The sequence below is a fragment of the Dendropsophus ebraccatus genome, chromosome 4 (genome assembly GCF_027789765.1).
Source record: "Dendropsophus ebraccatus isolate aDenEbr1 chromosome 4, aDenEbr1.pat, whole genome shotgun sequence".
NCBI lineage: Eukaryota > Metazoa > Chordata > Amphibia > Anura > Hylidae > Dendropsophus > Dendropsophus ebraccatus.
The window spans coordinates 122,531,802-122,543,636 of record NC_091457.1 but is presented as its reverse complement, the minus strand read 5'-3'; the positions used below and the strand labels follow the sequence as shown (position 1 = coordinate 122,543,636).

At 38.1% G+C, this 11,835-nt stretch overlaps 1 protein-coding gene across 7 annotated transcripts in view; it reads right to left on the bottom strand.

The window, feature by feature from the left end:
* MAGI1 (membrane associated guanylate kinase, WW and PDZ domain containing 1) overlaps positions 1–11,835 on the bottom strand; it is a 432,174-nt gene that overhangs the window by 69,689 nt on the left and 350,650 nt on the right. For 4 of the 7 annotated variants that reach the window (XM_069966917.1, XM_069966921.1, XM_069966920.1 and 1 more), the window contains exons 7-11: positions 8,496–8,534; positions 4,158–4,215; positions 3,207–3,289; positions 771–878; positions 54–236 (exon numbers count right to left, since the gene is read on the bottom strand). In XM_069966917.1, coding sequence (XP_069823018.1) covers positions 54–236; positions 771–878; positions 3,207–3,289; positions 4,158–4,215; positions 8,496–8,534 — 471 coding nt within the window. The remainder of the gene's footprint in view (positions 1–53; positions 237–770; positions 879–3,206; positions 3,290–4,157; positions 4,216–8,495; positions 8,535–11,835) is intronic. The other 3 variants (XM_069966924.1, XM_069966918.1, XM_069966923.1) reach the window with 2 other exon arrangements.

Below are 11,835 nucleotides of genomic sequence, written 5' to 3'. Positions count from 1 at the left end.
ATATCAAGAGGAGAAAGACCCAAATGGTTAAACAAGAATAACAAAACTTATACCCGTTTCCATCTTGCCATCCAGAGCAGCAGGACCATCAAGAACCAAGCTCTTTATCTGCAGAAACTCGTCGGGTTCATCTCCACCGACCACAGTGAAACCAAAACCTCGGGTGCTTTTCCTCAGTTTTGTGTTAATAAACTTTCCTTTTAATTCAGATGGATTTCTTGTGAAAAATGGTTTAGCTGAAATAAATAAAGTATCATGAAATTAATAAAAAAAATGTATAAGGACACTCAAAGCATTGTCAAACCCCCAAAGGGCAACTTTATAGCCCTATAAAATCAAATCTAGAACCAGGTCCCACCATGTGCCGTTTATAGTACTGGTGTCTTCTTGGGTGCCAGAGGGGCCTTATCACTAGAGATGAGTGAATTTACAGTTGGAAGGAAGCACTTTGTTCCTATGTGCATTCTGCTCATCTGGGTGCAGGGCTTTGAAGTCTGCTCTGCTCCATTCCGCTTCCGGGTGCTGGGAAAAGATGGATCTAGACCTGGGAAACTTCTCACAGGAGCGGCACGGAGCAGAGCACTCTTCAAAGTTCCGCAAACTAAGAAGCAGAATGCAGCTAAGACTTCGCTTCATTCCTACTGTAAATTCGCTCATCTTTACTCATCACCCCCATTAGGACTACGTCTATTACTGTACCCCCTATAGTTGTATCCAAGCTCTACTCAGATATAGTATTATCAACATATTTTATATACTTTTAGAATTACCATGGGAAGGGTCTCTTGCTGTCTCCTTCTTTTTTGGTGTAAGGTTGTTGGGAAGAGTAATTGGTGGAGGCGCAAGAGGCGGGTGTTCTCCTGTCCACTCTGTTAGTACTAAAAATAATAGATCACATAAATTATTAAAAAGTAATAAAATCAATCTAAATTCAAATGTATTTACTGTATTATGCATAGCGCAGGGCAAGAATGGAAAGAATGACACAACAATTCAAAGAACACTCAATAAAGAACACGTGATGCACGCACTGCCGTCTAGGCCTTGTTCTGAGAATAAAATAGTCAATGACCAAGAACCCCTAACAGGTTGGAGTATAGAGATTTTACTCCTGTGTTAATGATGCATCAACACTAAGGAAATCATCTGTGCATTTCTAAAAGAGTTGTACAACATTACAGAGAATGCCGGTATAGACTGTATATGGCAGAAGGCAACAATAGGAATAGTGACCTTTCAAATCCTTCTCTGACGGTTCAATGGTTCTCCGTTGATCTTCATTTACTAGACTGCAGGAATGACATGGCGTACTCAACAAGTAGCCATGGAAACCAATCAGTGGCAATAAGCAGTGACGTCAATATGGACAGCAGTTGTGTGTTGAGTATGGCATGACATTCATAAGGTCTAATAAAGAAAGATCTGCAACTATGGAAGAACTGAGCTAAAAATGTAAAATTTAAGATTTTGTAAATACCCCCTTATGGCAATAATGATCTGTGAATAATACAGATAAAATAGTAAAAACATTTATTTATTTATTTATTATAATAATAATAATAATAATAATTATTATTATTATTATTATTATTATTATTATTATTATTATTATTATTATTATTATTATTATTATTATTATGCAGAGCTATGGATTGATTTAACCTATCACTTAATGTGCTTCCTTAAAAACAGGACTCACTGATGTGCTATTGATTTGTAGTTACATACAGAGACCTCCTGAATTTCACCGTACCAAACTAGAACATTTGCAAATGTATGAAGAGAACAAAATTACGGTACATGTGCAAATAATGCCTATCAATGTTGGCGTCAGGGGATTTCATTCAGTATTTCCAGTTCTCACTCAAGACGTGCAATTCCTTCCCTCTCTGCTGTAGATTGTTTGTCTCAGGGTGCCCCCCTGTGGATCTTGTACTCAGGGTGACCTTAGGAAGGAACGCTTAGTAGTCTCCAGCTCAAACACACTACAATTACACCTTCCTTACACAGCAGCCTGCATCTAAAATCACTCTGCTCGCTGATCTCAGAGCACAAGGCCTGCTGTTCCTGCAAAAACATCTTTAAATACAGCCAAAGACTTCCAGGCTGCGGTATATCTCACTGATCTGACAGAAGCCAAACAGCCTGAATAGGAATGTAGCTGATTAGTTTCTCTCTTTTATAAATATTAAACGATGAAAATATAAAAAAATAAATAATTGCAAAAACAATCTTTAAAAAAAATCTTGACGGTCCTCATCGGCCATAGACCTGTATATATCACCTGACCAATGTTAGTCTGGGGTCACACATTTTTGCAGTCTGTTTAACTGATCGATTTTTTAAATGGATACATTTACCGTACTCAAGAATGTGGTCAACGTGTACGTTTTGACCCTTTTGTTCATTTTTTTAATATTTTTTTTTAATATAATGGAAGTCAATGGAAAAACGGATCCAAACAGATAAATACATCTCCCCCCCCCCCCAATTAAACGGACACAATAAATGGACTACACCCAGCTTTACTTTGTTGCTTAATGTTTTCTGTTGTTTATTTTTATCTATTTATTTTTAGAAATTGAGAACATGTCTTTGCTAGATGTTACTCACGTAAATTTTTATTCTAGGAAATTATATACCGAAAATGCAGTCAGTTTGGCTACTACAATACTCATCCTATAACAATAAATATGGCCAAGATAACCCTGCTTCTTTGAACACCTTCTAAAATTCTATAGTCTTCTATACAGCTGCAGAACATAGGTGTGGGGTATACAATCCATCTACTAGAATTTAAGGGGGTTGTCAGCTCTAGATAATCTGTTTATGATAGAAGGGTCCCTTATGATAAACTGACCACAAGGTATTCTGCTGTCAGAGTCCACAGCAACCAGCTTTAATCACCTGCAGGAAGTGTGCAATTTACCTGCAGCACCTCCAAAGGAGAAACTAGGCATTGCAATGCTTCCATATAAAATAATAGGTTATTTAAATTATATAAATGGGCTGGGTCCATCACAGTAATGGATACTGTCCTGCACAGTAGATGCCGCATCTATAACCCCCTAATTCCTGTTTGTTTATACGGAATAGGGTATTTTTCCGAAACCTTCAATTCACATCATATTTCCCACAATAAAATATTATAATATTATACCCATTTCTGAATGAAGCATAAGCTCTGTAACCAGAGATGGACTTACCTTCTGCTTGCTGTTGTCCGAGCTGCTTCTTGCGTTTGGCTTCAAGGACAGGATTTTCATACTGCGTCTTCCTGTTTATGTGACTGCAAAGGAAGACAATGATGTCACTAATGGCTTCTATTAAGGGACAGGAACTAAGCCCATTGAGGCTGCTATACTCAGATGACGTGGACTGGCAGGATGTTTATCCAGCCATAAACGGGGGGGAATCAAGCAAACAATTTCAAGGTAACAAAAATAACCATCTGGTACATGATGCACACTGCCTTATTATGGCTCTGTCACAGTTCTGAGTAGTGCCGAGCTATAACGCAGATGTACTGTTTTGCTATGGAAGTTTCCATACCACCGTATGACGTATTTGCTGATATGGAGGTGTTATTCTTGTTCTTGTATTGTAGCAAATAAATTATAATGTTCTCTATAAAATGTGTTATGGATGAAGACGTCAGCAAAGACTGAAAAATTGCATTGAGACAACCTATTTTTCCCAGGAAACAGCGCCACTTTTGTCCACGGATTGTGTCTGGTATTACAATTAAGCCCCATTACCTTAAATTAGTGACTACATCCCAGAAACAGAAATGGTGCTTTCTACTCATCTCTACTCAAGTCAATGCCTAAATACATGCCTAACCCACTACAGCCGCTGGATGGCTAAGCGGACCTCACACGCTATGACCCAGGTACCGGCTCAGACAGGAAGTGGCCTGGGACCAGAGCGGCGGTATATCGCCACCAGTGCCGGAGCAGGGAAGGTAAGAGCATGTTATTTCTTATCTTTCTCCTCCCCAGCACTTGCTAAAGAGAAAGGATCTGGACAGACTTCTCCTTTAAGGTTACAATTTTTATCCAAAGTGTCATGGCATTTTACAATATCTACCTTTGGTGCTTATACATATAGTGTCACTATACCTATTACAGTTTAAAGTATTACTGAGGACTACTTACTCTACATAGTAGACACCATAAACAGGATCTTCAATCTTCTCCCACCCAGCAGGCAATTCTAAGAAATAAAGGAAAATGTTTTAAAAATAATAAATAAGAAAAGAAACGGCTTTATATAAAAGTACTCACTTTTTTGACATCAAACCTATTATCACATGTATAGATATTGATGTAATATTACGAAAACGGAGTGGACATGTGTTAACTGCCTTATTATATTAAGCATCAATGAAGAGCGACACTGAATAACAAAAATTGCAGCTTATATCCCATGCTCCATAAAGAAACAAGAAAACTTATCAACGCTGGTGTATATAAATGAAATAGTAATAAATGGATATGCTCATCCTGCCACCAGTGTCAGAGCCTACGCAGTGGGATCGTGAAATAGGACTAGTATCTAATTCTTGTCTTTTAATTTGATATTGTTTCTTCATATCAAAATCATGTTGGGGAATATTCATCATAACATTTTTAGTGTTAAAACAACCAATATTGTGAACCAAGAAAATGTTATAAATCAGAAAACAGATCACAACCTGTTAATCAGTGTTTTTAATACTGTGTAGTACCTCCTATTACCCTGTAGGTGGCAGCAGTCTACACTAATGCAACAAAGATTCTGCTGCATAGCTTTTCTAGATTCCTTACATTGCATTAATTATATGAAGCTGCAGTGGACTTTTTTTTAATTATCTTTTATTTATTTGTTTATATCATTTTTCACAGTTTCTTCTATATCTCATATCTATATCACTCTATGTTCCTGTATGTCATAGCAGCTTCAGCAATTATTGTCTAGAAATAGCCTGGTATCTTATACCATTCATGCAAGTCTATTCACACTACCTGTATGTGCTGTTCTCCAACTTTTTGCCACAGAAATTTCCATTTTTACCTGTATCAATGGTTAAAATGGGGCTATTACTATGAAACATGCCAAAAGTGCAGAACCTTGTATGGCACCAGGGTCATAGCATGGTCTCATAGACAGTCTGCATGCCGCCATATAAGCACCAGTAGTCACCTATTCTCCTGTGTTATAATGTGACAGAACATGACGCAAAAAAAAGTGGGATATATAAGGAAATACATATACGGATAAAGTATGGGGCTAAAACAGTGTCGGACTGGCCCACCTGAGGACTTGAGAATCCTCCGGTGGGCTCCCAGTATTAGAATCTGCACTAACACTGACTGACATGTTGTTTCTCACTTGTTCTTTCATGGTGGGCCCCAGAATCATTTCCTCTGCTGGGCCCCAGATACCCCAGTCCGACATTGGGCTACAGCACACTATGGGCACTGTGTTATGGATCTATAGTTCACAGATAGTATACATGAGCCCTATGGTGTGTCATTAGTATAGCTATAATCAACATTAAGCCATAGCTACAGTAATATTCCCAAATCACAGCACATAAACCTCCACAACATTGCTTTATGTCATTAAAACCCAAAAACCATATTGTACATGGGAGGAAAGTACAGAATACACATTTACACAGTAACATTAGCAGATTTCATAGACTCTGCCATAAGGGTAGGAAATTGCGCAGCCTCAACTCCGGCACAACACAAAACACACACGGACTAATTAGATGATGTTTTCATTTGGCTGCAGACCAGAGGCAAAACCCACTGACATATTTCCATAATCTGTTATTTAACAAGACGGGTGACTGAATACATTATAAGAGGCAAGTGGATAGGATGCAGGTGAACATCACAAGGGATTATTCTTTTGGGATTATTAAAATTCACATAGCGTAAGAGGAAAAGATCAAATGATTGAAAATAACAAGGAAAAGGCCCTGTTACTTCTCCTGGCAACCCTGTTTTTGTAATGCTGAGAACAGTGCATTGTGTTATTGCCCCCAAAATATTAGAGTGCATTGACAACTGGACGTTACCATTCCTTGACCAGAGAGCAGCAGAATATGTGGGAATATATAGGTAAACAGTAGCACCCACTTGTCAATTTATTCAAACAATTTCAGGAAGAACAACATAGGAACACATAATGCAGAGTTCTAAGAATTCTTATATTACAGCAATATACGATACTACGATATACATGTCGGGAGAGCTAGCACAAACATGTAGTCTAATTTGTGGATCAAATGAATTGAGCAGGATGATAAATCATTCTGGGGAAAAAATATTGCATAACCTGTATTTTACGAATTTAAAGAATCCACTGGGCAGTCCTATTTAGTGATTGACAGCTATCTCCAGCTGTCAGTTTGATTTTTTATACTTTAAAATTTTTGAAAAGAAGCCCAAAAAGTTATAATTTCTTATAGGAAGTAAGCAGTTACTATAAATAATGCCTGACAGCTAAGGAAGGGGCAGACCTGTTAGATATTTTTGCACTTGGACCGACTATTTTAAATTGAACCTGTCACATTAATAAATGCAGCCCAATCTGTGGGAAGGAGGTTATATGGCTGGAGGAGCTGGACAAACTGAATATATATGAACTTGTGATTTTTCTAGGTTTAGGAGTACCTAGGGCGGTTAGTTGCTGAGTAGTACCGCCCACTGGACTTTCAAGCCTAAAATAAGGAACCATTTACAAAAAGATTACTAGTGTTATGAAATCTCTCACCTCCCCCCCCCCCCTCCAATGGATATTAATGGATATTAATGTGCTCCGCTCTTCCTGCTCTATAACATGCAACCCACTCCCTTCGGAGTTATCCCTCTGTACAAAAAGGTAACAACTAATATAAAACAAAATTGCTGGGCTGGTGTGACGCCTAATAAGATCTGCATTTACATCAATTATTAAATAATCAGTCATGGATTATAATCAAGTATAAAATCAGGATATAGTTATCGGTTATTAGAGGCAAGGGTAGGATTGTGCAAATAGAGAGAAGATAGATTTGCTTAAGAGTCAGAGGTCTGTATTGTCGCAGATGGAGGTGTGTATAATATTTAGCCCAAACACGTTGTGTATGCTGAGTTTTCAAAGGGGATATTATGAAGGGCAATTATGTATGATGAATTTTTTATTAGTTCCCTGAATGTATCACTTTAGCTCCATTTACTTATAAATGAAGAGGCTCAGTGGTTAGCACTGGGGTCCTCAGTTTAAATCCCACCTAGGGCAACATCTACAAAGAGTTTGTATGTTCCTCCCACACCCAAAACATACAAATGGTGAATTTAGATTGTGAGCCCTAATTGGGACAGGGACCAAAACTGGCCAACTTTCAGCACTATACAAATAAAAGGGTGTGTATAATATACTCACAGAAGTGACCCAAACTTTACAGGGCTTCTAAATAACAGTATAATAATTATTGCTATTACCCAACAAATACTGTAACTGGGGAAAATAAAAAGTGTATAAAAAGTTTATGCAATAGCCTTGAGAAGACCTTGTCATTTTTTTTTTCTAATTAAAAAACAAAACAAAACAGTAAGAAAAACCTTTATTGTGATTATTGTTATGGTCACCACAATATTTTAATATAAAGTGGAGGCCATTTCATTTTCAGACTCGAGCTTTGTAGGGCACAAGAATTCCAAAACAAAATCAGTGGATGCTTTGTCTCCTGGGGTTCATGGTCTGACAACTAAAGGGGCCAATTGCTCATGATAAGTTCAATCCATTAACAATGGTTCCCACTTATAGCATGCTCGAGTCTGATCGTTTCTGAATATCTGTGGCTGAAGAAGTTGAATGCTGAATGATAAGACTTGAGCATGCGTGAGATGCGCAAGTCTAGTCCCACTTTTTGTTCAACTGTCTCTATTTTGTACTAAAAACTCAATTTTTTGCCATGTCACAGTTCTATTCAAAATATACTGTATATGAAATAATGGGTGCACAAAGCAGGGGAGATCAAAAACATTCTAATTCTTTGGGTAAACTTGGAATGGCCATGAAGACAGTTTTGCCACAAGCAGCTTTGACCATCTCCCCAATGCTCAAGTGTTAGTTTTTGGTGTTTTTTTTTCTTTTAGTTTATGTGTAATAGAAAGACTATTACATGCAATAACACAATAGACCCCATTTAGAACAGAAAACCCAACAATAAAAGTCACACAATTAGGAAAAAAAATAGCAAATACAATTAAATGTTAATTTGTTAATTAATTAAACAAAAATTATGCATGGTCACATGATGCTTTTGACCAATCACATTTAATGCTTTCATAATCTTTACAGGCTGGCAATTCATCAAACAGAAAATGAATTTTATGTCTACATCTTTAATTGAGCACTAAATATTCATCTCTCTCAATGATGCTTTAAGATCATAAACAGTAGAACGTCATGTTTGCAGCGATGCAAGGTAATAGAAATTAAGATGGACAAATTACCTAGTTCACTGTCCAGTTCCTCGGTGTGGACCCCTTCTTCTCCAAGGCAAGAGCAGTAAATGAGACAGAGAGATTAAAAGAAAATAAATTCAGATACCGACACCAAGTTGGAAATCCCCTTTAGAAAAAAAACCTTAAGACTAATATTACAGGTTGATACAATCTAATTTGATATACTAATACAAAAGGATAAAAGATAAAATGTTGACTAATGTGGATCCAGAAAAAGGCTAATCAAACTATTTTGTTTAAACTTATTCATATTACCAAATGTAATCATTGAGATTGGGCAGTATAGAAAATTAGGTACAAATCTATAAGTTTTTCTAGTAATTTAGGGATAAATATAATGTAAAAATGGTGAATTAGGAAACATGCAGAATCAATAAACCACAATTTTATATACAAAATTGTTAAATCTTTAAGAATTTGGTTAAACATTCAATGAATTGAGTTTGGGCTTCCTTTAAGAGTGGACTAGAGAAAGCGGGTATGCAGTGTTCAAAATTTCCAAATTACAGAGTATCAACCTGTAAACAGAGCAATCCTTGATAGGGACAGAGTAATAGAATCTCAGATCTACACCTATAGCCTACTGCAGTGGTCTCCAATCTGGGGCTCTTCACCTAGAGTCTCAGGTTGGAGACCACCAGTCTACAGCATTATGTGACCTTGCATTGTGCTGTAAAAGACATGGAAAGTAGAATCTTGGAACAATGTAATCTTAACATCTTGCCACAGAGTAAAAACAAACTAAAATTATCCTTATCTAACAAATTTCTTATTTTAAAACATCTGACAAATGAATGTTAGTAAATATAAGATACAAACAATGAAGAAAATCTTATGAATTAGTTGCAGTACGCGCATGGTACTGTGAGCTAGTCAGCCTTAATGAGATGGAGTGTCTTTCTCTCCTCTTGCTACTGAGGCTATAGTACACAGGTGTCAAAATGCGGCACCCCAGCTTTTTCAAAACTACAATTCTCACCATGCCTGGACAGCCAAAGCTTTGGCGTGGGCTATCCAATCATGATGGGAATTGGAGTTCAGCAAAGGCTGGAAAGCCATTAGTTTGGCACCCCTGCTATAGGGTGGAGCTAGCTCAAGGACTCCTGGACAGTCTCACCAAAACAAAGTCTACTTGTTATTACTGTGGAAAGTCTCATCTAGCCATCTATATACATAGCTGGACTGCTGCCTTATAGAAGGAGCTATTCGTAGATGGGGGTTCCCAATGGTGCACATCTTTCCAGGATATCCTTAGTATATTTTTAGTAGACAAACCTTTTACATTGTATGTCCATCCGATACGTTTGTCCAGACCTAAGCGTGCAGCATTTGATTAGCTGCGACTGGTGAAGTTGGATAAAGCCCTAAGGCCGCCTGAGAACATGGATACAGCCTATAGCCCTACAGCCATTGGCTTCATCCATGTTTTCCACATAGCCTTAGGGCTTTATCCAACTTCAGCAGCCCCCGCTAATCAAATGCTGCACGCTTGGGTTCGGACGAACTCTAGCAGGCTTAAAGTTCGCTCAACTCTAATTGTGCACTGAAAATAGGCTGAGGGTGAAAAATTGAAGCTGTGTAGGTTGTGTTTAGGATTTTTAAGATACTAATCAGTCCTCTATTGTAACATCAGGAGCAGTCTGCAATAGCTTAATGGATACAGAACAACTATGCTTTTTTCATGTGATATATGGGGTTACGTGTGAGTAATCTGATAGGCGTTTGTCACTGAGCATTACATAATAAGGCTTGATTTGAGATTTCCACTTCTGGATGAAAAAAAAAAAAAAAACATGTCAAAAATGTATAATCTTTAGAAGCAATTTTTTCTTTCCTTTACAAGTGGACTGTAAACCATGTGTTAGGTACTGTACACGAAAAAGAACCTAAGTTGACTATATAAAGCTAAAAATGAGGGATACAAAGGTACAAATTATATTTATGGTATGGAGGTACACCGGTGATTTGTTCCACTGCTTAGGTTTCAGATCAAACCTGGATGGCCAGTGATTGCTAGAAACTTTTAACAAGAAAACTTTTTGAATGCCAATTTCGGTAGAGTGACAGAAACACCTCAAACACCAAAATACACGGATCATGGGGCGCAGGTCCAACTTGGGATCGGGGCAGAGTGAAGAATAAAATATTTTTATTACAGAGTCTCTGTAATAAAACTATTTTATTCTTCAATCTGCCTCGATCTGCCTTCAATCTGTCTTGTCTCCAGACTGGGTGGAGTTTCAAACTCAGTTCCATTGAAGTAAATGGAGCTTAATTGCAAACCACACCTGAACTGGAGACAAGAGAGGGGGGAAAAGTTGTTGCAAACCACACCTGAACTAGAGACAAGAGAGGGGGGAAAAGTTGTTGTACAAAATGTTTTTGTAGCGCTGGACAACCCCTTTAAGGGCTCTTAGAAGCCAGCAAGAGACTGGATACTTTCTTTAATTGCTCCATCCACCACAGCTCCTAGCTTGGGGGGGGGGGGGATAATCATGTAGGCATGATTAATTATATTCTACTTAGGTTCAATGTATAACATGCACGTGGTATCCATGCATACCATCGATGAGTTGCCAAGTGATTGACCTTATTTACAAGACCTTCCAATACAAAACCAACCAAAAATGCAGAGCTGCAAGTAAAACTATGTACACCATAAGGCAAGACCATTAATGTTTTACTGGATTTTTTTTTTTTGGGGTGGGGGGCTGAAAAAAGTTGGGTAACAGTATGTCCCAACAAGATGTCCATACACATGTATTTTGGAAGGACCTATCTTACACAAGGCAAGCCATGTGCACAGGACATGTATGGCAGCACATAAGGTCCAAATTATAGCCCAGCAGGCACAGTATGCCATGATATGGTGCTACCTTACTCTGCCCTAGATAGCTGTGTAATATGGCAATTTATATTTATAATGGACAACGTTCTAACTCTTAAGGCCCTATTACACAAAGAGATTATTGGCCGTAATTGGCCAATTATCGGCCTTAGCGACCAATAATCGTTTGGTGTAATAGGTAGCGCAAAAAGGCCAAGATCACTGATCGCTGTCTGTCAACATGTTGAAAAAAAACCCTAAAACGATAGAGACGGCCTGCCCGTCACTCTGTGTAACAGACCGACAGGCAGCCCACTCCCCATAACTTAATGGCCCCCCATCCACACGCTCGCTGTCTGTGTGTGTAACGGCACTGACATCGAGCAGGAAACGAAAACCAAGCCAGAGCTGATCTGACAGGTTGGCGCTCCTGAATATCTGCCCGTGTAAGGGGACCTTTAAACAGTTAAACTTATTTACATATTGTGGTTAAAGCTGCTG